Source organism: Copidosoma floridanum, unplaced genomic scaffold, assembly GCF_036245765.1.
Source record: "Copidosoma floridanum isolate Cflo_tuat_1 unplaced genomic scaffold, Cflo_Japanese_pri ptg000021l, whole genome shotgun sequence".
NCBI classification, from domain to species: domain Eukaryota; kingdom Metazoa; phylum Arthropoda; class Insecta; order Hymenoptera; family Encyrtidae; genus Copidosoma; species Copidosoma floridanum.
Window position 1 is genome coordinate 33,059,389 of NW_028321898.1, and position 27,130 is coordinate 33,086,518.

The following is a 27,130-nucleotide window of genomic DNA, read 5'->3' on the forward strand; positions in this document are numbered from 1 at the left end:
AATTATCGATTTCGTTCTCGCTCTCGCTACTTGATAATATGTTGCACATTAAAAAACGCTCATGCACGCACACGAACAATATATTGATGTATATTGCCAGCACACCCACATACGTGCACACTTACATTTAACTAATCCATCCATCTCATCAGTTCACCTCTATATTGTGTAACATAACATTAGCAACGAATTCAATAACCCTTACGGTCTAGCGTTATGGAAGAAGCTTCGAAAACGCGAGGAAGGAAACGATACCTTCTTCGTGAATTCTCTTTTGCTTTATCAATTTATTTAATCGCTCGTGTGTAAAGCTGTATATCATTAATAATGTTACAATATGTACTTATCCGTTACCGCGTAAAAATTGACATCTCTTGACAGCGTCGATATTATTATTGTTATTATTATTATTATTATTATTTATTTATTTATTTATTTATTCATGCTACTACAGTTTTCGCGGTTCTCATGACAAAAACAACGGGGCACCTGTTGAGGGAAAAAAAAAATCACGCGCTCGCGCAATTGCTGCAGCTAGATATATATAGCGAGAGTGAGAAAAAGTAGATGGCGTGTGAGAAAAAAAAAAGAAGAAAAAAAAAGCTACAACTGTAACGATGATGATAAATATAGTAAGGTAGAAGAGGTGTTCGAGGGATGTAGTAGCAGTAGTAGTTATTCATCGGCGTCGTCGTCATTTTGAGGCACTAGGAGGCGTCCAGGGCGAGGCACTCGGCAAGGAAGTCCTCCATGGAATTGTAAGCGTGCTCGAGCACACCGGTCAAGGCGTGGCCTTCGTTCGCGTAGCTCTGCAAGCATTTTCGAAGGTCTTAGCACACGGGAGGTATAATTGAGATGAATTAAACGAATGGATGATGTAGCAACCTGATATCGGAATATTATGCCCGCTTCGGCGAGCGACTTGGCAAAGACCATGCCGTGAGTGTAAGGCGCCGTGAGATCCGCCATGCCGTGCAGCAGGAACAAGCTGTGGCTTGGCACGAGGCTAGCTCGTTGCGTCAGGTCAGCCTCGACGTAGCCCTTGTAATTCTCCGCTGGCGGGCCCAGCACCCGTTCCGTAAACGCCGAATCTGTCGATCGGGAAAAACAACATCACGCGCATTATGATTGGACAATGGGCGCTTGGTGTAAAATGTATGTATATGTATATATGACGAGTGCCACGAGGTGACAGGTGCGTACTGTAGTAGAGCCAGTCGGCTATGGGATTGACGGCGATGCCGCACTTGAAGATGTTCTGCTGGCTGCCAAGGACCATGGAGGTGACGTAGCCACCGTAGCCCCAGCCCCAAACGCCGACGCGCGACTCGTCGAGGTACTTGAGGGTGTCGAAGAGGTGGCGCAGTACCGTCATCTGGTCCTGAACCTCGACGCCGCCGATGCGCCGGTAAAGGGCGCGCTTGCCCTGGCCCCGTGAGCCTCGCACGTCCAGTCTTACGTAGACGACGTCGTTGTGGCTGGACATGTACGTGCCCCAATCTATGCGAAACTGCTCGGTGACGGCGGCGCTGCCCGGCCGGCCGTTAACCTCGACGAGGACCGGAAAAGCGGCGTCGCGTAGTTCCTCGCGCCACGAGGGTGGCAGTAACAATTGAACCTGCGCCCGCCAGCCCTGGGGCAGTGGCACCTCGAAATTCTGTCGTTTGGGCAGGGCGAGCTCGGACATGAGATCGGCCCGCTGGATTCTCGTGTCGTAGAGCAGCCGGACGATTTTGTGGCTGCGCATCGAGTGGAGGGCGGCCAGGGGCAGTCCCGGTCCCTCGCAGTACAACACGTAGTACCCCAATTCCTCGTCCTCCTTTGAGACCTCGTTGCGATCATGATGATGATGATGATGCAACGGTGGATTCACCGAAGCTCCAAAGTGCGTGCAGTTCTCGTAGTATTGCCTACGCCCATCATCAACACAACAAGCATTTAATTTTTGTTAAACGAAAAACAATAAAGTGCACCCAGGCACGCGACACCGATTTTCCTTAGGCTCCGTGAACGTACCATCCGTTGTCAATGTTGCCAATGTCGCAGGTGATGCACACGGGCTCCAGACGCCGGGGGTCGTCGGCAATGGGATCCTTGACCACGTAGAGGTGCTTCTGGCCGGGACTTCGCTCCTTCGTTGCCAAATAAAAGACCAGGTGAGACCTCGTATCCCAAGCCAAAATCTCGCTGACCTGTGACATTGCGGAAGAGGAAAAATTAGACTACCTCTTTCAACCATACAGCTATTAATTATCACATCAGAATCGCAATAAATTTCACCTCGTACTGTCCGTGTGAGAGCACGGCTATCCTCTGCTGGGTGAGCGTGACGTGCTTTATGTGGGTAAAGTGCTCCTGGTCGCCTTCCTGGACGGCCGCCAGCAATAAAAAACTGTCGCCGTCGGGCGCGAATACCGGGTGGGGCTGGGCGTCGAGCCACTGACCCTCTGGGGCGCGCTCCGTGTGGGTCTACGTCATGAAAAATGAAGCATTTGTTTTTTTTTCTTTACAAAGCTACATGCAAAAATGGCACACGCATCTCTGGATGGCAGGTATAAAATGTAAGTTTTTCAATCCTATACATCAATAGCTAGTTTATTTTACTTTTAGTTAGCAGTATAGATTCTGCATAATGCACACTCTCGACACTTAAAAAAATAATATGAGATTGAAAATTCATGGAATAAATGGAAAGAAACGGAAAATTGAATTGTAAGCTAATGTTGCGTGATTTGATTTTTCGTATTTGTGATGGAAAACTCACGAATACATATTATGTATGTAGTGCAACGATAAAAATAAAAGTGATTGTACTTTACCTCGTCGCACTCCCAACTCGGTGCGCGGCAGGCCGAGACGACCGAGAGGTTTTGGGAGCGCGTCATCCAAACGACTGCCACCTGGGCTGAGTCCACCCCGATCCAGCCCGCCGAAATCAGATAATACTCCCTGACGCGAGTGGAAAAAAAAGCAAGCATTACGTATATTGCGAAAAAGTGAAGGTAAAGCGAAACATAATTTATATAATACAAACTGGCCGTCAAACACCGGTGGAGGTTTCAGTTTGACCTTGTTGGGCATCAAGCTGGTAACGTTAGTCGCATTGTTGTGGCTGACCGTGATATTCGTAAAGTCGATGATCCAGACGTCGACCTCCGGGTTCGGGGATCCCGGAGTGGGGTACCTCACCGATCTCGCTGGTGGAAACATACCCTTGCGCGCTGTCTCGGCGTTCATCGTGGGACCGAACCAAGGAAACTCCAACGCCGTAACCTGTCAGGATTTATGTTGTTGTTATAATCATTATCATTATCATTATATTTAAAGATCAATTAGTTAAATGCCATGTTAATAAAAATACTTATTTATTAGACAAGTTCTTGGAAAATAATCCCTTGAAATAAGATTGATTTTATTGTTTTAATAAATTATTTAGTTTTACAAATTATTTTTTTAATTGTTTCTTTCAATGTTATAATAATAGTAATAATAATAATAATAATAATAATAATAATAATAATAATAATAATAATAATAGTAATAGCAGTAGAAAAAGTAATAAATATAGTGGGGAAAAAAAAAATTAATCACCTTGGTATCGTTGAAGCTTGCAAAGAGTAAGTGGGAACCGTCGGGGCTGGGCCAGGTGCACTCGGGTCTGGGCAGGATTTCCTCCTGGTAGAGCCAGTCGGGCACGGCATTGTACACGACGCCAGGGACGCCGGTATCGGTGATTCGCGTGGCCTCGGTCGAGGTAGGCGAGCTACGCACGTAGACGTCATTGTCGGAGACAAGCAAGAGGGTGGTCGTGTTGCCCAGCCATGTGGCGTACTGAAGCTGCGCCTGTTGGATCCGCGGCGACGCCTGCAGCCGGAGCGGCGTGTGGTGGCTATTGGCGATGAAAAGAGGGCGCGTTAGCTGATGCGTGACGTTATTCCTGTTTTACCCCCATCCTCGTTATACTCCCAACTACATGTGCATGCGTCTGTCGGTGTGCGGTGTGTACATTTATTGCTACTACCCCTTTGCACGGGCCCTCTGAGCCAGCTATAAAGTCAATGGTGATGCATATATCCACGCCCGCGATTCCCTCCCCCCATCACCGCTACCCTCTTGTTCCCCTCAGTCAACAAATGGACATTGGTTTGCGTTGCGAACACGGTAAACGTACCTATACTTTTTACTTTCGCGTGCATTAATTTTTTCACTATAAGTAACCCTTCAATAAAGTGAGCTCGTTTTTTTTTTTTTTTTTTTTTTTTTTTTTTTTTTTTTTTTTTCAACTTACTCATTCGTGACGTCGTAAACCGTGTAGTGTGCGGTGAATGTGTGCCGGAACACCTACAAATCAAAGTCAGCTATTGTAAATACGCATTTACGAGTTTTATTATTGATGCATCATTTCTTGATATTTGTTTGATGATGATGAGGATAAAACTTTTACGTGTATAAATATACGTTCGGGTTTGTTATACTAACGATCACAGTAGGTATATATATATATATATATATATATATATATATATATATGTATAAAGGTGGTTATTTAGCGCAGTAAGTCAGTTCAGTAGCGTTTACTTACCGGCTTGACATTATGCTTGAAGAGTACGTAACGCAAGTCCTTGCTGCACTGATAACCTTGGACATTGAGCTGCCTCTGCAAGCAAACGCATACGACATGCCGTTAAAGGATATACCACGCGAGCTTTTTTTTTTTTTTTTTTTTTTTCTCAATACTCTCCGCTCTCTGGCAATTCTCGGAGTGGAGCTAAAAAACTGCCAATCACGTTCTCACGATGCGCGCATCGCTCTCTTCTTTTATCTTTATTTCTTTTTTTCCGACTCTCGCTTCCTTTGCAGAGGAGGAAAAAATGATTGCATCGGATAGTAAAAAGCAAAAGGAAAATAAAAAGAAGCATCGCATAGTGGGCGAAAAAGTGTTTGTAGGGGCTTTCACGGGGCTGCAGTCTGTAGCGGCCTATTATCCAGTTGCAGACAATACGTGGTATGAAAGTCACAGAGAGTCGCCCTTACGCAAACTGTAGTTCAAATAAAACCTTGAATTGATCCAAATTTTTTTTTGGCTTAATCAATTGATTTTTTTTTTTTTTTTTTTTTTTTTTTCTTCATGAAATTTTACTTTTAAATCCTTAAACATACGTATACCGATGTTATCCGTGCAATTGAAGTTTTCCTCACGCTTGTACAAACTTATCCTTTTTGTATGAAACAAGATAAGAAAGAAAAAAATCTTCACCGTAAACTTGGAAACTGTGCATCGAAGACCAAAGGAGCCCTCGTGCATACGAGACGAGGGTTAAATAGGCACAAAAAGTAGTAAACGGATGGGGAAAAAGAAAAAAACCCACTGAAAGGAAAGTCGGCGCTGCGTGTCAATCAGTACAGAGAGCACAAGTGGCAGTTCTTTTCCACAATTAATGTATGTACGGTATGGAAAAACTGCGGCATCAGATTTTACCCTTCGAACGCCACGGTGAGCTAGAAAAAAAAACAACAAAAACAAAAAAAGAATGAACCTACTGAACGAACGAGGCAGAGAAATACAGAAAAATTAACGGATCGCCGTTCCCGCGCTGGCAGAGGTAAAGCGAAAAAGCGCAAACGAGGGAAATCGCTTTTCTCCCGGAGCCTATAACATAAACTCTCTTTTCTCCATACAATCGTCGTTTATTTGTCACCAAGACCCATGTAGAAAAAAATAAAAATATTCTTCAACGACCATACGATGTATCAGATGTTTGATCACTCTGCTCAATTTGAAATTCGGACCTCCGGAGAACTACGTAGCTGTCACCTTTTGGCTTTCCGTATACAATCATGAAAATTCCATACTGAATGAATGAAAAGAAGAAAAAAAACCATCGGACGGGTCAGCGAAATGAAATTTGGCCAGTCGACGCTTTTAATTGAGTGATACCGTGTAAACAGCACGCACCGCATGCACGGAACACATTGCACTAGGGGGAAATGGGGGGAAAAAAAGGAAGAAAAAAGCTAGAAAGGGTTTACACGCATGTATGGGAAGGGAGCGGCACGCGTCACACCACAGGAGACCGTGTCATCATCCCATATATATATATATATATATATATATATATATATATATATATATAAACAAGTTTAAAGCAGAGCGGGTGCCGTTGCAGCAGTTCCGCTATACCACCAGCTGCGGATCAATGCTGAATTTCACGCTCGCTACGAGGATGGGAATGTAGGAGTACTAGGATTTAGAAGGCTTCCGCTCTCCGGTGTAATTGCTTATTTTCCACTCTCGCCTTCGCCTTTCACCTCTACCGCAGCCAACACGGTGCACTTGCGCAACCCTCATTTTTGTTAATTACCCTCTGGCTTTTGTTAATTGTTGACGTTATTGCGTTTTCGTGCTACGAGCACTTTTTATTCAATCAACTGCGCGACAAATAATGACGAAGGGGCCGAGGGGGGGGATAGGAGCACGGTTCAAGTTATTAAAAAGCAATCCATTCGGCGAAGGCCGTTTACACGCGGACGGGGCCAAATTAAGGCGCTTCTCCCGAAAAATGAACTATTATATTTTTGCTTGAAACTTTGTTTATTGCTGGATGACGTATTAATACACATTTTCTGAAAATTTGAGCAAAATTGTACGTTTAGTTTTTGCGTAAAACAATTTTAAAGTTCGACAAATTCGTATGCATCTCTTTGTCTAACACACGGTGTCTTATGGCAACGGCTGTCGACTCACTGCTCTGTTTTGTAGATTACTCGGAAAATGAATTATTTGTCTTTGATTAAAAACCATCGCCACATAGTTGTAAGTTCCAGAAATCTTTTAGTCAATGGAACAGAAACTTTATACGTTTACTTCTATTAGTAATTTGAGTTTTAAAGTAGAAAGCAACGAAAATTAGAGGTTACTTTTGTCGCGAAATAATTTGGAGAAACGCAGTTGGCAACATGTAAGTATCTTCTGCACCACATTCAAATTGAATTACGCACATAGGTATGCAGAATACTTGCGCAAAATTTTTTTCCAATAATAACGAATCAGATGAGGTAAATAATTATTATTTAAATAATTATTATTTATCTCATTTCGCGAAATAAGTACATGATTGCACTCTAAATGATTTGCTAACTCATTTACCGGCATGGTAACGCATATACAATTAACGCTAGATGGTGTACCTCTCGAGGGAGAAGCGCCTTAATACAATATACAAATCTCAGTGAAATGTGCGAAAAACAAACCCGACAGAAGCGGATTTTATCCCATCGGGAACAAAAGGTATTCGCATAGTGCTGGAGCACCGAAGCTCTCTTTTGGCCTGTGTAATGTACTCCAGCTGTTACGGTTACTCGAGCAATTTTCCAAAGTGCACGAACCGAATCGTCGTACACGCGGACCATCACGTAATATACACGCACACTGTGTATACGGTGATAATATACACATGCAGATAACGAGCAAATCAGTTGCTTCGTTGGTGAAACTCGCTGAAACTGGTGGATTTTTTTTTTTTTCAGGTCTTGTGTTGCGCGTCCAACGCTAACCATCCCTAACAATAACTCGATCTAATCGGGTATATATAACTATATACTTGCAGTTCTTTTAAAACTTACTCAGTCCAATACACTACGCGTGAATGCCAACTCTTGGTGTACATTTGACGAGAGACTCCTCCCTGATCCCGCGTGGCAAGGAAAATGAACGCGCCCGCGAAGTCTGTGTAACGATTCCCACCGGTTACTTTATCCATCATCACTAACTATCAAGAAATGTATACGTAGGTACATAGGGATGAAATAGATGCACTCGATAATTACAGACCGCGGCTCAACCGCTCCCCCCGTACTCTTTTCTTTCGTTGTTTTTTGCTCGCCTTTCCTCTGTCCCGCTATCTCAATTCTCTTTCGTTCTTTCATCCAAGCTACGTATATACACCTGAACGTACCTGGAAGGCATGGCCCGTCGGAATCAATCAGCCAGTGCATCCGTGCATCGGCGCAGCCTCGACCAATAGAGCGGAAAATTGCAGAAAATGCGCGGCTTTCTATTTGCCTTGGTCTTCCCCCCCTCCCCCCCTCTCTCTCTCTTCGTTGCTCTTTGCCCATAAATTAGACCAGAGCTTGGCTTGACTCAATACTTATTTCTCTCCTCTACTCGAGCGCGAGTCGATAAAATTTTATTTCCTACTAATACCTGTACCGTTTTGACCCATCACTCTCGTCGTCTTTCTCTAATAAAAACGCACCCTAGACTGTGCCTCATACTTTACATACGTGTATACTACATGTATATTATATGCACGATAGCAATATTACACGGAACGTGCTCACAGCTCGATAATTTTTTTCCGTGCCGGTACGCCCAAGAATCTCGTCCTCTCCTGTCTCCATTTGTTTTTTTTTTTTTTTTTTTTTTTTCACATTTGTACAGTATACACCTAATAATAAACAATAAGACAGCGAAAAGACGTAAAAATTATCCATAGGTACAAATTGCGAGTTTTCACAATGTTTAACCCATGCACGTTCACGAGGACATAATATACTCTAGAGATGTATACCTATACGTATAATACTCCTCGCAGAGTGCATATTAATTAATAACTACAGTTGAGTTTGCCTTGAAATTTTCGGTGCAAGAAAATTATGCAAACTAACGCAATATCTCACCCGGTGTAGACATTTCATTTTAGCCCTCATACCGTTTTCGGGCTAAATGCTCGCCAGGCCAACAAAAAATAACTCAATTTCTTCTTAGGCAGCTCGTTTTTATTAATTTAAAAGGTGCGAGAACGTGCCCAAAATTACAGCTCCAAAAGTTGGCATTTAAAACTACAAATCATGTTTTTTTTAAAACTAATTGCCCGCCTACTTACCTAAGGTAGTTGGGCTAGTTGCAATCAATTGATGTATACCTACCTATTATAGTTACAGATCGGCACAACACCTAGTTGATTCAAAATCAACTTAAACGAAAGATATGCAAGGTGCCGTATTAATTTTTAACCTGTACTTTAGAATGTAGGTACAAGAGTGATACCACCCATGATGTAAATGTAGACGTAAAACCCAGTGATGGAATAAGATTTTTACAAATACCGTGATAAATATTAACTTACGAGTGTATGATTGGTTACCAAGAGGGAAACGGTATTATTGGAAGTGTCGAGCAGCGCTAGGGAGCCGTCGTCCGCCTGATAGACGAATTTGTCGTGCGTTATCCACGCAGAGGGTAGTCTGTAGGGGGTCAAGTCGCCGTGCAAGCATTCCTGTAAAGTCAGACGCCGCCCGCTCCAGTACAAAAGTTCATCGACGTAGCTGCGTAACACAACACAAACAACGTATCGTGTAATTTTTTTTTTTCGCATTTATAAACACATGATTTGTCCACATTCATGATTGATCGTACATATAGGTATCAAGATATTGGTACATTGCTTACCCGAGCAAGTAAATAGCCGTGACGATGCCGGCGATGATGACACCGATGACCAGCAGGGAGAATACGATACTCCTCCAATTGTGACCGCCATCCGAGTACGTCAAATCCTAAAAACACGCATTAATCGAATGAGACTCGTCCAAACCTCAAGCTGCAGTAGCGCATTGTACGACATATCATATATTTATACACAATTATTATATATATTATTGCAACAAAGACTGCAGGCTCTCGCAGCAAATTGCAACACAATAACACAATTAAGCGATACAGTGCAGACCGATTACAAAATACCTCTACGTGTGTTCTACCTCCCTCCCCCCCCCTCTCTCCCTACCAACCGGTCACGCGCAATATGCCCCACGCGTAAATATCGCTCTATCGAAAGCCGATAGATATAGCTAGCCGCTGTAATGCAAATGCGGGGGCGCTCGTTTTCTTTGTCTCTCTGTCTGCTACTGTAGTCGATGCACGTGAGAGGGCAAAGAATAAGCCCTCCAGGAGCCCCGGGCATGTAGCGGAGGGTACCGTATACCCCGGGGGATTATTATCGAGCAGAGGCAACGATGGAGGACTACGGGGCTATACGCTCTGTTCCGACCTATACCGGGAAATTTTCATCCCCCGTATACTTAGTATCCTTATATGTATACAGTATGGTATATAGATGCAACGTGGTTATATACACGTAATAATTGAAGTATCAGGTAGTCGATCAATTTGTTGCTCCCTGCGCCGAGATATATATCTTTGATGGTTACAGGTATACGTACATGCGTATATGCAGCTCAATCGACAGTGCGTCGTCCCGAGACTGAGTCGAAGTTAATTCGTTCCATCCCTGCGAGAGTGATTTTATATGAATTGTCGCGACTCAACCATCGAGTATACATAAATATGTATTAGCTGGGACTCGCTATTTTTATTTAAAGCTAGGCATAACATGGGCTACATAAGAGAGAGAGAGAGAAAATCTGGAAGAGAAGAGGTGACGAAGAGAGATAGGAGTACCCGCATCTCGATATAGTTACCCGATATTGAATTCTTAACGAGCCCCTCCTCCTCCTCCGCGTGTTTTCGCTATCATCATCATCATTATCATCGTCATCTCGATTCGGTATTCCATTCAGCAATAAGAGGCAAAGGCGCTCCGTATCTTTTTTTTCCCTCGAATAGCACTTTGTGATGTGATGATTATATAAAATATTCGAGGGACTATCCACGAGTCGGAAGATACCTTTCTCTCGCTCCCCGTACTCATAACTTGTATTACGGCTCCCGTGTGTTCCGCCCTTCTATAACTCTGTTATTATGTTTCCCCTAGTGCTCTACACAGTAACACCTATACGTTTGTACGCTCCTAGACCGTCTTAAACTTTACGCTCGACAAATTCATCGCACGACTCGAGTACATAAATTCTTTCAATGAAACTCCCTCTGCCCGTACGTGGATACTATTTTCTCACCTATAGGCTTTTTTACACTATTTTTTACTTTTCTTTTTAATTTAATTTTATATACTTATACATCTGTATTATTTCAAAATGACTCTCTGCAGTCGATTTTCAACTTTTCGTTTTTCCCCCCAAAGTTAAATTAAAACAATCGTACTACTTTATTATTATTATTATTATTATTATTATTATTATTATTTATATTATTATTATTATTATTATTATTATTATTATTAAATGCCCCAATAACGAAACAATAAAGAGTTTGGCCGAGCGTATTTTTCCAATAATCAAGGAGATAAAAAAAGGAAAGGAACAATACTCTTTCGAACTATTGAGATCCGAGGGAAAAATGAACACACAGCCCACCTACCACGTACGAATAATGCCCTGCAACAGATACACCTTATACTGCAGTACTACCCTATACGCAGCAATAGCAGCAAAGACAATGTTCCACATGATAAAAAAAAAAAAAAAAAAAATTTGGCACGTCATCTACCATCAAATAAATATAGTATGCAAAGAAGTCGCTCCTTCTTACCTCGTCATCGTCGTAATTCTTGTTTGCAATGGTCATTTTTTTGGAAATAAAAGCCCAATGAAAAAAGATCGGGGATATCGCGGTTCACAGTAGCGGTGGAAACAACAACGCCCGAGCGAGCGAAAACTATGTACTGGTGGCAATGCCGATACAGAACGGCGTGTCCAAGTGCAGACTCGGGTTGTCGGATCCCAACATACCGTGTTGCGTCACGCGACACAACTATAATTGAGTTATACTACTTACTTACTTACTCGAACGAAAGCCCCAACCGAGACGGCTACGGTACCCACACGACTTTTATCATTTTCCGTCTCAAATATAAGTACGTTTCAGGATTTACTGCGGGCTGCAGTTCAATCAATATTTATTTTTTTTCTTTGTCATGAGAAACCAATTGCCGTGCAATGATAACATCTGCAATCCGAGTCGAGAAAAATTTTTCCAAAATAGCAACAAGCACAAATATAACATCTGATAAACAATTACTCGATTCTGGACCATGTAATGATTCATGTGCTACGCGGTAACTAGTATAAATATGTTGGCAATAAAATTGCAAGGATCCAAATCGCAATAACCATATATTTCCAATGGGAATGGAGATGATGCACTGTCTCTTACTCGTTGCAAATATTATATACCTTATTTATATATGTTATTTATCAGGAGTAAGTAATGTACAATATATTTATATTCTTGTGGGTGTAATAACTGATAAACAGATGATATTATTATTATTATTATTATTGAGTGGTAATAAAACGGAGGGCAAAAAAAGAAAGTGACGTCGCATAAATTGGTGCGCATTTAACAATAGATTAGATTCATACGGCATTAGCGTGCGAAATCACGCTGCTGAGAATCTGCGGGCGGGTGGGTTTGTCGAAGCAAATAAGTCCCATAAAAGGAAATGGCGCGTTAGAGTGACTATTGTGGCGCGCTTGTTATTACAATTGCAATTCTCTCTCTCTCTCTCTCTCGCAGCTGTTGCTATATGGTATACGTGTACTTATAGTATTGTATTATCCGGTTCTCCGTCTTCTCGAGAAACAACTCCAGCTAGCAAGCTTGCCGCAGTCTTGTAAGATTTTCATGGATTTCACGGTCGGTGTTAACGCGTACTTTGATGCTATACCTACATGCACCCTATACAGGCAGGCGGTAAAGGAGATTTGCTTTGCAAGCACATGCAGCCCGCAAAAGCACTTTTATAAATATTTTAAGCTCAATTCATATAATATGCTTCATGCAAGATGAATCCTGGCTATTTTATTCGGGACACTTTCAGCAAATCTACGCTTCGTTTGTCCAATTTTATTAGGTAGGTATACACCTGCTCGAGGACTTTGTGTAGGTATATATGATGTATAGCTATACTATATACTTCAAGACGCATTTTTTGTTTTTCACGCTTATACCTATACTTATTGTATACATATGGAATAAAAATTACGTGGAACTTTATATCGCTAATAATCATGCACCTGTACAATTTCGCATCTTTCCCGCTTCTCCGAATCCCACGGATTGCACTTGACTCGATTATCGAAATAACATGGGCCCGTCAGCTCTGTGGGTATATATCAAAGCTGACAAAAAAAAGGGGAGAAAAAAAAATAAAATAAAACAATGCACGTGCAGTCATTTAGGTCGTAATAATAATAATAATTTCATTTAAAGCAACAACAACAACAACAACAATAATAACAACAACAAAAATAGCAGCAGCAACATTACAGAGTTAGCGTTCGAAAAGGTGGTGACATCGGCAGTGAGTGAATTAGCACAATGGCTGCGGGCGGGGCGTGTCGGCAGCGGCAGCGATTTTACCTCTTTTACCTGGGCTGATTTGGAGCGGTCGCCAACCTGGACGGTCTCGTCTGGGGGCAGCCGCCAGGAGTTCCTCTCTATGTTGACGCTGGCGTTCATAGCGGCCTCGCTAGACTTGGCCCGAACCGGCACTCTAGGAGCCGGGAGCCAAGCTGGCGCTCATGCCGCTGCTTCGGTTGGTTACCTACGGCAAATCCACACAGACACCCACGCGCTCGTAATAAGCTCGCATCATATTACTTACACGTACACATCCTACACATATTTCATGCAAATATATATGATATTGTTTAATCGTTCGTTAATTGTCTCGTCTGATTTTCACTTATATATATATACATCGCTAAGCGAAAATCCGACGCTCAGGATTTTCCGCCTCGGTTTGTTCATGCACGGGACAAAATGTGCACTCCCTCCCCATCGCCCCGATCGTTGGGCATAGGACCGGCATATTGTCAAGGGGCACCGCACCGTCTGCTATACACACACACACACACACACACACACACACACACACACACACGTGTACATAAACACCTGCAGTCAAAAAGTCGATGACAGTGGAACTTGGCAGGGGCAGGGACCACTTGAACATCGACCAAACACACGGCAAGCAAAAAACCTTGAGGTAGTTTTTCTCTACTTTGTCCTTCAAAGTTCCCATGTTTCACCGATAGCTCTAGCTGTATATATATATACATACAACAAGTATACACCCGATGCACGATTATTGGATCCTCGGTAAGGTCATGCCACCCCCGTAAAAATAATTCCTCTTTTGCCTCGCGCATTTGCACGATTTTAATTTAATCGGTGCTGATGGCCATAGATTTTCATACATATGCGTATACATATATTATAAAGCCCATCCATCCAAAGCGCTGCTCAGCATTATAGAAATAACGAGAGGGGGACTTTTGGCTCCGATATCCGTTTCTCTGTCATCGCACGGGTTGCGCGTTGCATCATTCCTCGTTATCGTTAATTAATCGACGGGCACATGTACTATTAGCGACCCGTGTGACACCCATATAATATTATATGCAGCCACCACTCGTCGACGATGACGTCAGCGCCGGCGCGACATTCCCTTCCCCTTTCGCCCCTTACGATTTCAATCTCGCGCTTAACTTCAGCAACAGCTGTATAATATAATGCTGCAGCAATAACCCTATAGGTATTTTTCACTGGGAGGGTTAATTCAAATTTAAAAGTAAGGTCAGTCACCCCGAGTTCTCTGGCCGTCTAGTGTACATCGATAATGGATTTTCTCGCTGCTGCATCATGCCGGCGGATTGTCCGGCAGAGATACCGACAACAGTTTAAGAATAATATAAATATACTAATGTCACCTACAGAAATATCATTTGCTGTCGTTACACCGTCGTTTTACAACAACCGTCATTTTGTCAATCTTCATCTCAAAGCGTGTCTTTGACATGGCATTGATACATATACCCAAGTTATGGTTAGTGTACCAGCTAAATACCTCAACTAAAAGTAATAAAATAAAATAAAGAAAAAACTAATATGTATAGTGTCGTTTTTTTCGTTACCTCTAGTACTTATCAAGAACTTTGTAGGCGTACAAAGTTTTTCACCTTCGTGAAGCGAGCGATGGATACTTTTCAACTTTCTAGTTTGAGCTGTTACTACCTATACAGTTTGGAGATTAAGATAAAAAAAGCGAGGCTGGCTTGGCTTGTTTGTGCAACCTCATCGAAAACTGGATTTTCTTTTTCGAAAAATCCACATAAAGAAAGATACGGAAGAAGGAAAGTAGAAACAACAAAAAGGAAAAAAAAAAAAAAATAATAATAATAATAAGAAAAGAAAAATGTAGTCTCTGCTGTGAGCTTTGAATAAATTGCGTGTTATGGCATGGGGGCGGGAGCCCGGTATACACCGACTCTATCCTATAAATTTCGCAATATCACCAAGGAGGTAGCATGTTAGGTAGCGTAGGTAGTAACTTATAACTAGCTTTCCTTTTCAACAGACGCTATTGAAAAATTTTTGATGAAAAATATTAGATGTGCTCCGCATACACCGTAAAATCCGACGTTTCATAAGACATGTATAATATACCCGAAACAAGCGATAAATGATGATGGTAATAATAATAATAATAATATTACGCGTGGAGGCGAAGATATAATCATCTTCTTAGTTACCCCGTGAATTGTAATCTAATCGTGCAAGTATACACATTTGGAGTCATTTTTTAAGTACGGGGGAAAAATTAAATTAGACTCTAGCTCCGTTTTGTTGAGTATCGTCAACCGGCAACAAGAGTAGGTACACGCACACGTAGAAGCGTCAATCAGACGCAGTGGAAGGACGAAAGTCGGGAGATCCACGCGCGATTAGCGCAAATCGTGCATGAAAGGTGTCCCCGATTTGCCTGGGCTGGCTCCTATAGTCTCTCGTTTCCCTGTCCATTTCCGCCCCATTGACTCTCGCTCCGACAATGGCGCTCCGCCAAAGGAGAAAGAGCGCAGCTGCACACGGTTAGAAACAAAGCAGAGGGAGAAGAGGGTCGAAGAAGAAGCAGTATAGCGAGGGAAGCGGTTCCGGAAAGGGAAGGAGAGGGAGAAAGAAAGCGGGTGGGTGGAAATACAAAAGTATGAGCTTTTTGAAGGTTCCGCGAAATTTCGCGTAGAGGTTGGTTGGGGGTGGGAGGGGGTAGTGGTACGAAACGCCAAGGTTCGCTCTTTTGGAAAAAACGAGGGTGGTCTTTTGTGGGCGCTCTCGACTTTGACGAGACTCTGTTTTTTTTTTTCCCCCTCATGCTTCCGCGAATTTTCGTATCGAAATGAAACACATCGAATGGACAGAAGAGAAAAAGAAATGTGACGTATATTATCATATATTTTTGGTTGGCAGGTATACTTATAATATGCATGTTGGAGTCTGCCATGGGTATACCTATAAAAGTATTACAGTAGAAGTAGTAGATGCAGCTGAAATTAGTCGGACATGTACAAGTAAAGTGTGGCACAGATCGATCCACGTGGATTGTTGTTGCCGCCTCCCCGCAATGATTTAGGGGCAGTTTGCTAGAGTGTATAGCATATGAAGGAAGAGCCAGAAATCGTCAAGTAGTGAGATCAAGAGGAACACACCGCTTGAGCTGCAGAGATGCGGGGCACGCCAGCAGCTCTATTCGAAAATGCTTGGAAAGTTTTTTTTCCTCTCCTCCACCGAGATATAAATAATGCCGCGCACTGCTGTACATGTGCGTACATAAAGTACGCTTCGGTTGACAACGCGGCGACTGCAGTATTCGGCCGTGCAACCTCGATTTTTGCATTTTCGCTCGCCCGCAGGCGCCTCCTCGTTTCTCCGATGGCTTACACTCCTTGCTCCGGAGTATGCGTAATTTATACGTGTTTACAAGCACAACTTTCGAGACTATCCACCGAGAAACTGTCACCGTGCATACCCAATAACCGACTGCTCCTCATGCGGGGGGCAACTTTTCGGCTCCCCTTGCTCCCGGTCGTCACTGCAGCTCCCGTTATACAAATTCAAAGGGAATGCTTTATTTATTTATTTATTTTTTTTTTTTCCTATTCCTGTTCTTACTCGTAGAGCTCGGATTTTGCAATCAGAATCGACTTTTCTTGCCAAATTTACGACCGCCTTATTTCTCCTTCCTCCGATGATCAACATATTATGCTCTCTATTGTCACCTACTGTTCAGCATATTGTTGACAGCTAGCCAGTGGTATAAACATTTTTTAGGCCGCTACAGGCAGCTTAACAATTTTCGCGGAATATTCCACGAAACTGACTGTCTTGATGTAGGGGAGGGAAAAAACGAACGAGCACACGCTTAGATGCGCCAGACTCTGCCGAGAGCCTCTGGCTTTAAACCAAAACGTGAAATTGAATGCACGGTATACGAGAAGAGATAAAACACTCGATCGTTTACCGAGTTTCATCTATAAAAAATATCTTAATGACCTGTCAGCGCAAAAGATATGATGATGTATTATTATCTCCGAATCTCGATGCGATGAAGCACTGTATAACCTTATACCTATATTTATGTACTCTAAAAGATTCTTGCATATTTTTGTTGTCGAACGCACAATACCTTTAAAAGTATGATCTGGGGTGTGAGGTCGGATAGAGAGGAGAAAGAATGGCGACAAATGCTGCAATCTGAAATTGGAGTACCTATAGTATATAGGTACGAGGATCATTAGCAGAGAAGAAGGTGGAACTATGTAATCATCGAAGAGACGACGAGGGGAGGGAGCCGAGAGAAAGAGAGAGACAACACGTGAAATGGAAGTAGTTGGTGCATGCATGGGTACGTGTCTGTACTAGACGACGCCGACTGTGTAATTACGCCGTGCATTAGGCGGTAGCAGGGGCGTATTTAATCTATAGTAACGCCGAGCCTGTACACGTTTACTCCTACACCCAGTGCATCAGTATTATAGAAGCAAAGTATACGTAAGTGTAGATAGTTGTAGTAGTAGTAGAGCAAGTAGTCTGCTAGGACCCTTTTTCAACCGGGCATTCTTCTCCATATACCGTTCCCTCCGAGCGCCGGAATTATTGCGCTCGCGCCCCCCGGTAAAGCAGCAATTTTACGTTCGCCTCGCCCTCCTTCTCGTGATGCGCTCCTGCGCCCGGAAGAGATAGATTGGCTTACGCGCGTGCCAGGCAAACTGTACACGTACATATATGTGTACATCATATACGTAAGGACAGAAGCGAGCTTGGGACGATTTTTCACTCGCGCGCGTGTGAGAGGTATTTATTTAGCCAAATCAGAAAATACAATATACATGTATTATTATACATGTGCAAGCCGGTCGCACCAAAGAGGTATACCTATGGGTTCGAATGCACAATCTGCATCGATTTTTAACATTCTTTTCCCACTCGCAAAAATGAGAACGTTGCAATTGTACACGACTTTCATTTTTTTTTTTTTTTTTCGTGTTTCTCTCCGTCGGGGAAAAATCCTGGCCGATCCCTTTTAATGGCACGGGATTCCAAGATTGAATACCATGGTTTTTTTTTTTTTTTTTTTTCCGAGCCATTGTGTAAACTATAATGCACAAGTACACTAAATTATTAAAAATTATAATTACTTTGATGATATTGTGACGTAATGCATGCATATCACAGTATACCTACGGCACAGCGATAGTCGTACATCTGGCAGATGCCCCGAAAGTACGGAATTGCTGCTGGTAAGTACTGCCGCAAAGTGCAGTTGGAAACACAACTTGTTATCCTCATTTTCACGAAAGTTTCCACGCGTGCACTACTTCTTTGCCCTTTTTTTTTTAACCATATGGACAGAGTAGTCGGATCATTAAGCATCACACAACCCGTGGATACACTACTTACTTGGTATCGAGGGCATAAAATATTTGAGATAACGATAAACATATGGGTGAAAAATTCAATGTTTTTTTACCGTGTCTCGTATATAATTGTTGTTATCATAGTTTGGCAACATTTTGATAAAGGTATATCGGAGGTAACTGATATTTAAAATAGAAACAAAGGCGACTAGAATGTTCAACTATGTCCAAAAAATGTTGGAGTTGTGCAACAACAACAATGCTGAAGGGAAGCGAAAATTATCGAACCATCTCCACGTACGTATACTTATTATATAATTTTTATTAATTTTATTATATAAGTGAGTATAAAATAAGCGATGAGCTTGAGTCCACTGCTAATCGCTTGTCGTTGGGGAAAAAAATGCATGTGTATCAACGACCGCCCATCCCCCTATAGTCTGGCTACTACGCCGGTTATCATGACCTATCAGTTTCGTCGATCGGTACGTTTGAATTTCAAATTTTCCTTCCCTCGTTGCGTCTTCTCTCCTCTTCCTTCGTACATGTTGTGTATAACATACAGTTGCAAAGAGAGATACACAATATAATGTCGAGGGCTCGACCGCTAGCTAGTCATGTAACGTTAAAATGCTGACAACAACTCGAGGATCGGTAAGTATATACATATATAAAAAGTCGCAGGCTTATCGGAGGAATACGCTCCGTGATGTGTGCAATAACAACGGCGTTCACTTTAACCATAAAATTCACGTGCCATCGTCTTCCTTCTTCTCTCCTTAACTCCCCTGCCCCCCTCCCATCCCCCTGACTCTCGCACGTCGTTATATACTTCACGTATACTGCATGCAGTATACACATACCATACACATGTAGCATGATATCATATCCCAGCTCTGCCTGCATGCTCTTGTTGTGTAATATACCTGTATGTGTATACATGGTACACTTGGCTGGAAGCTTCACCGAAAACTGCCACTACCGCCGGCTACTTATACACATATATAGATATATGTATATGTACGTACGCTGTTTGCCGGGAAAATGGTAAAAAAAGGTCGAAAGTAGAGAAAACGGGGACGGAAGCGCACACATCGACCATCGGTGGCCCGTTGGTCTTTCCAATTTTTTAGGGGGCAGGACGAGCGAGCGAGCGAGAAAAAAAAAAAAAAAAAAAAAGACAGACAGATAGATGGATGGATGGATAGAATCGAGGAATGGCTCGCTGCCAACTCGCCAACTCGGGAATAAGGGATCCATATACCAGCGACCTTAGCGCGCGCGCACACACATCCACAAATCCTTTTCCTCCGTCTTCTTACGCAACCTCGCGTTGCAGAGCGTACGTGGGCGTGTCTTATGATAGGGACGTACGCACGTATGTATGTGTGCGTGGCATATAATATAATATGATTTTTATATGAGTACTTGCTCGTTCCCTGCCTCCCCAACCTACAGCGAGACCTTATCCCGTCAAGTGCGGTCTGCTATACGATGCACATCAGGGCCTCGCATCATTCTTTTGCGAGGCTCCACCCGGGCCGCTCGCGACCCAATCATACTTACCCATTATAATTGTATACCGGTTACCGTTGCTGCTGATGCTACTATACTCTGATACAAAAAGTTGCTCGATAAACTTTACGCACAAGTATACTTATGTATAAGTATTAAAGTCACGCGCTGAAAAGTAAGTAGGTATATATTTATATACTTGGATGGGTGTGTACTTATGAAAAAGTTGTGACTCGGCTGGCGTACAAAACAGCCGGCCATCACCGAGCTGTTCTTCCTAAACTTACGTAATCTTACTTGATAAACTATCCCTCGCCTTTTTTGTTCGCTACTATAGGTATACATGCATGGCTAGGCAGAAATATACTTACGTAATACTTATATTCTTCAGTGCAAGATGATACGAACTCATCCTACCCGGCATTTATTATTATGTCGTTATACATTTCGGTATCTCTCACGCATGCAAATTTTCAAGTTCGGTGTACCTGTATATATATAAAACTATGTATAAGACGATACGCGACGCTGCTTGAATTACAAAGCCAGACCTAATACCCACGTTATAGGTTGGTATGCGTGTAGAGTACCTACATGTAGAGGGAATTTTGAGAGTGAGACACGGATCGGATCCTCCGAGTGTAATCCGAGTATTGACTCTGTCATCCCGCCTCCGCTTGACTTATGGATTTTCCGTGTTTACGAGGGGAAAAAAACGCTCTGCATAACTCAGGCACACGGAGAAACAAAACCTTGACCGAATTATCATGTATAAGAGAGGAGCACTGGGATCGGTATGTACATAAATATATTCGAACAAAGAGCACTCGCATATTTAAGTGTTCGCTAATTATTCGTACGAAAAAAGGTGCATGGGCAGGATGTGATACCTATATTTATATTTCGTTGTCTTTAGCCCGTTGCTATACGATGATGCACGCTATTATATAGGGTACAGGTATATAGGGATACAATTGCATAGCTGCGGCCGCTCTTCTTGTACTTGCTCTGTCCGTGACAGTTTCTCGTTAACGTCCCGTTGTGGCGTAACACGAGGTGCACGTGTATATGATCATGCATCTATATACATTATACATTATAATATAATATGTACCTATCTCCTTTCCGGTCTCTGATGATTAACGAGCGCTTCCGTCGTCTCGGGCTCGTGCTCCCTCCTTCCGTCGTTTTACCGATTTTATATACAATTAAAGTTTATCATTAGCATCGTGATGGTTTGGAAGGCCATCGGAAGGTTCCACATATTTTTTTGTGCTTCAATTTCCGCCTCGTCACTTATGCGAACTGTTCAATATCGAGCAGCAGCAAATCAAATGGCTTTGGTTACAATATATTCCATGTGTTTATATATTAATACACGGTTCCCGTGCCAATTTCATTCTACGTCGTCCAATAAAATGGATATTTATTTATCATAGCTCTCGCTTCATTTTTTATAACGCTCTACTCGTGACGTGTCCATGCAGACGTACATCAATCTACATTTTTTTTTTTTTTTTTTTTTTTTTTTTTTCGTCTCCTGATTTGGACCTTTTTTTCTTTGTCATTGGAGAAGAATAACAAGAAAAAACGAGAGGCATCGATTCAGTTCCATTACAAGCGAGTGCATTTTCAGATTTTCAAAGGGAGGCAACGGAGAAAACCATAAACATTGCAAGTCCAAACGTATAGATGTACGTGATGGGTATATATATCGCGCATACGATAAGATCAATGAGTGGCTAAAACGCCAAGTGAAAATTATTACCGTCAATTTTTTTTTTAATTTGAATCATTAGTGACACGTTGTATTTCTGTTTTATTTAATAGATAATAAATAAATTAATGAAATATGAATAAAGACTTTGTTGTTACAGAATATTACTCTCAAGATATAATATAAAACAGAATCATTATTTAAAAATACTTGTGGAAATCTTATTGTTCTGCCACGATTGATAACACGAAACATAACGAAGGAAGTACTGGTTTATTCATTATTAATTCAAAAGATGATTGTACTACCTATAGGGTATACTATGTTGGTACGGATCGAAAGATGTTGTCCTTACGAGAGGATAATAGTGATGAAAAAAAACGACCGGAAAAATATAATAAATAATATTAAAATAAGGTAAAGCTACAGCATCATCAGATTCGGAAAACGAGATGCATCAGCGAGAGTAGTCGTAGCCGGCCGATTCGCATGCAGGCGTACAACGAGAGTATAGATACCGGGAGCTGTAGCGAAAAGCCGCTTACCACCTATGTATATAAGCAACAACCAACCCGACGAGCGTCGGAAGGCTTCTCTGCAGGAGTAGCTCTCGCAGAGAGAAAGAGGGTGAGAGATGAAAAGCTCATTTCTCGCGGTGCTTAAGGCACTGCTCTGTATATGCAAGGCATACAATAATATCGCTTTCGCTGTATCGCGAGAGGTATCCTCGTGATGAAAGAGAGGCCGAATTAAATGCAGATACTTGGTTTAATACCCTGCGCCCTAAAGAAGTAGGTGATGTGTATGTATAGGTACACCGAGAGAAAGAGCTAGAGCCGTTTTAATTATTCCGCTTTTGCACGACTCGAGTACCGTGAGCGAGAGATCGTTATGGGATTAGCTCGAGAGTGGTTTTATGATTTCCGAGCCTCTCCCTCCAACCCACGCACACGAGGGAGCAGATTTTACTTTTCCCTTCATTTTTTTGTTGTTGTTGCTGCTGCCTTTACGGTCTTAAACCTCTGCAATTTGCTGTCCGTACACCTATCGGGATCTCTCCCCGCGCGGCTCTTTGCGTACCATACTCGGAATATTCTGGTTAATATTATATCATATTATTATGTTGTATCTAATACTTATAAGTATGCATTTTAATACACCTGCGTTAATGATTATACCCACTCTCGTGCAGTGATCCTGCATCCCGCGCGTAGTGGTTATCAAGTGATGGCCCATTATGCGCTCCTCAGCCAAATCGAGCTGTACTTGGCCGACTCGAGGGCATAAACATCATATATATGTAGTACGGCAGATATGCTCTGTAGTGGTATAAGAGCGCCTCGCTCATGATTAATTGTGGCCCGAGCAGAGCCATGCATACGTCGTATACCTACATCTATGTATATATTCCTGCCTGTCGAATATTGCACTGACAATGGATCAAAGGCTTACTTGTTAATGTCGACGAATGAATTTTCATCTCCAATTTACCACGAATTGGCTTTGAATACGCTGCTACTGTCGAGTTTTTTTTTTTTTTTTTTTCACCCTCCACCATTTCCCGCGTCATTTTTCAACTTTCGATGATCATCCCCATTTGCAAGCCTGTTGCGACTATTGATTTCTATGCTGCTGGCCTACGTCTGGTTTCTTGGGATAATGCCCATCAGTGATTTTTTCCTGAAAATTTTTTAATTGAAACTGAATCCCACGGCACGCTGAAATTACAATTTTTTTTTCAAAGAGAACTGCAAATTTTCATCAGGATTAAGATTATATCCCGGATCAACGTAATTGAATCAACTGGAGGGAGAAATCTTTTTTTTTTGCTGCTTCTTGCGGGGATGGTAATTTGTCGGGTGGGGACAAAAAGTAAGGCTTCGGTGCTAGGAGCACCACCACCACCACCACCACCTATATTGCAACAGTGATAACAGTATCCACCGTTATCACTGCTATACACGTTTGCAGTTCGTTAGTGAGTCTTCTGAAAAGTCGAAATTAATTTAGCTGACTCGCGTGCACTGCAATGTTACTTTTTGTAATTTTTTGCTGGAATACGAGGATTCAACAAATCAAATCAGATTATCTACAAATCGATCGTTCCCTAACGAGGCTGAGGTTCTAGTAAATGGGACCTTCTTTTTCGTTTCACGCGCGTCATTCGCCATCCCCATGCATGCACCTGCACCTTTTTTCTCTTGCACCTTCTGTTGCATTATTCGTTTGTTTGTTTGTTTGTTTGTTCATTCGACATCATCATGCAAAGTCATTACAACTGTATTGTATAGGTAATGGTGATGTATGACGAGGTACGTCAACCTACCTAAACCTTGTTGCTCGTTTGTATAAGTATATTCAATAACAAAGAGAATAAATAATAAGTCGGAGAAGGATAAAAAGATCAAGTCGTTGTTTCGGGATAACGTACACATACATACATGCACCCATGCGTGTATATAAAGAGTCATGTAGTGTTACCGTAAGTACTTATGTAGATGCGAGCTCATCTCGTGAGTGATAAATGCGAGCTTCGAATTTTTTCGAGAAAAGCCTCGTAATTTTTTTTAGATCTTCAGTGCTCATTATACCCGAGATCACGGCTTTGCAGAGTGAAATGAGGTTTGTTCGTTTGCCAACGTCTGTTTTTTTTTTTTTTTTTTCACGCTTTGTCCGCCGCGTAAGTGTATTGTTGTAAGTTAATAAATAGGTAAATACCCTCAAGAGTTTTCACGTATTTATGTTGTTTTTCGAAACCTGGTGCTTTTACATGTGTCTGGGTAGTGTGATGATTGTATTATCTTCGTAAATTTTGGGTATATATAATATCGTTGATATTATTATGACTATTAATATATTATTATGAATATCATCAATATGTAGTTGAATAAAATGTAAGATCTAGGCATCTATTGAACTAACTAGTGACAACAACTATTGAATCAGCTAGTCAAACAGAAATAGAGAGAAATAATGATTACTTACAAGATAAAACGGCTGCAGAGACTGCAGCATCCCTATCTACGTCGTACAACTGAAAAAGAAAGAAAAGCCAGTTCCGTGAGTTTGTCCTCTTTTGCGAATAACACACAATATATTGTCAACTACTGCTGCTGCTGTGCCCAGTCGTAAACTTTAAACGACGCCGAGAATTAAAATTCTCATCGCCTTTTCGCAGTGTAAAAGGAGGGAGGGGGTGAGGGTTGAAAGTCTATGGGTTCCCCCTCTCGTTGCCAACAACTTTGTAAATAAAGGGGGACAGGGAGACCGAGAGGGGCAGGGGAACCGTGCGAAGGAACGGAGCAGAAAAACTCTTGGCAGAAATATTTCAGCCAGAAAAGTTGGCCCGCCAAGACAAGAAGTGAGCGTGAGTGAATAAAGAAAAAAGAAAAAATCCTCCCTCGAATCCCCTCCATACTTGCTCTTTCCGTCGATAAACGACGCCTCGAGCGATTAATCCACTGTTCAGTGGATTTTGTTTTTGTTTCGTCAGGTGAGGGTTTCCATTTTATTTCACTCTGGTAAGCCATCAAGTCTCTAGTTCGAATCAAACCAAGTGGATCAACCTATTTTCTATCTCACGACGATTCTCTTGTTTACTTGAGATTTATATATAAAATTAACCGTGCGGCGGTATCGTCGCAGAGACGCTGCGATATTTCGGGGTAAAGTAAACACATCACAGCTGGCGAGCCGTATAAAGGCGAGGAAAATTTACGAGTTTTATACATTTTCCCCTTCGCTCTGTCGCGTGGGAAAAAGGGCAAAAACAAAAAGTGTCCATTAGCCGAGCGGTAAAAGCGCGTGTGCACCTATACATACATATATGTATATACAATAATATCCTAAGCAATGACGCACCTACATTGAAAACTGGAAATTCAATCGTGTCACGTTAGGAGTTGGGGGTGTGGGTCGAGGAGAAAAACACAGACGGAGGCAGCAAAAGGTTCCAGTGAAAGGCAGCTCGAAATGTTGAGGTCCACTACAGCCGAAAGAAGAGAGAATATTGGCGCGCAAGTGGGGCGCGCGGACGATAAAGCACATTAGCACGAGCGCGCGAACTACAAAACGCCGGGTAATGTCATTTCTCGCTCGCGCGCGCCGAGAGAGGAGGGGAGGGAGAGCTTCGTGCTCTGCGGCCGAGCAAACACTGATCCCTCGCTAAAACTCGGACGATCTTCCATCCGCGGTTGACGAAGATAGCTGCTGCGTGTACTAGCTGACCGGGTAGGTACAGCAGCTGTTCGGAAAGAGAGACGGATGGATGGATGGATGGAGGACAAAACGCGCGCCGCGGATTAGGCGCATTATACAGAGTCCCGCACGCGCTGACGATATATTTATATTCTGTTCCGCCGACTAACTGCGTATGTATATTATGTACACGCTCTGTACGTGTGTCTGATGTATACTATGGATGCATAAGTAGGAGAGTCACATACTTATGTACATACCGTACGTGTAAAATGCACCGCGGATGGGTTTCGTGATCTGGACCGACACACATTTCGTCTTTCAATATTTCGCGTGTGGGTACTTTTTTTTCTCGCCATCCTGTCTTTTTTTTTATTGCACATTCTGCAGTCGCGGAAGTTGATAGGCCATTTTTTTTTTTTTTTTTTTTTTTTTTTTTTTTTTCAAATAGTTAAAAAAATTGTGTCAATGAAACTATCGATCAAGTGCAGTGCCAACGAAAATGTACGCGTATTGACGTAGAAAATGACGAAATGGAAAGGTGATGTGCAAGCGCTGATCGTATTATAGATATAATAATAATAACAATAATAATAATAATAATAATAACAACAACAATAATACGTAATGACGCGCGTAAAAATGTTTTCATTGGCTCAGAACTGAACTAAACAGAAAGTATTTATCGTGCATCACAAATGCAGTACACGAGGTATGATAAAAAATCTTTAGTTTTTTTCGTTATTAATTATTATTATGATTTTTCCACAAGCCCATGGGAAAATTTTTATTGGTGGTGTATATACTTACTAGGTACCTTCACACAGTGCGCGATGAATGAGTTACCATGAAAAATTTAAGACGACGTTCAAGAGTGTTAATGTATTCTTTTGCATTTTCGCGAGTGCATCACGGCATAAGTAAAAACTTGGGAATGAAGAGTTTCGAGAAAAGTTAGTTTTCTTATGAATAATGTCACCTACAAAAATTTACATAAAACGTGCACCGGTGGTATACATTTTCATGTACCTCACAGCACATAAAAAAAAAAAAAAAAAAAAAAAAAAGAAAAGAAATAAAAAAAAG

At 42.0% G+C, this 27,130-nt stretch overlaps 1 protein-coding gene across 3 annotated transcripts; it reads right to left on the reverse strand.

Annotated features, from left to right (window-relative positions):
* Positions 1-629: 629 nt before the first annotated feature.
* LOC106643040 (inactive dipeptidyl peptidase 10) lies at positions 630-25,924 on the reverse strand. 3 transcript variants are annotated; one of them, XM_089594220.1, is made up of 14 exons: positions 25,713-25,924; positions 13,292-13,466; positions 9,452-9,558; positions 9,129-9,327; positions 4,583-4,657; positions 4,289-4,341; positions 3,592-3,889; positions 3,035-3,273; positions 2,820-2,949; positions 2,281-2,469; positions 2,017-2,192; positions 1,204-1,910; positions 886-1,091; positions 630-809 (listed from the first exon to the last, which is right to left on the reverse strand). In XM_089594220.1, exons 2-14 carry the CDS (start codon positions 13,379-13,381, stop codon positions 708-710), a joined length of 2,571 nt encoding a protein of 856 aa, XP_089450346.1. In that variant the 5' UTR covers positions 13,382-13,466; positions 25,713-25,924; the 3' UTR covers positions 630-707. The 3 variants fall into 3 exon arrangements, with proteins under 3 accessions (XP_089450346.1, XP_089450347.1, XP_089450348.1); XM_089594221.1 differs by having other exon boundaries at positions 13,283-13,466; XM_089594222.1 differs by lacking the exons at positions 13,292-13,466; positions 25,713-25,924 and adding an exon at positions 11,450-11,510.
* Positions 25,925-27,130: the final 1,206 nt, after the last annotated feature.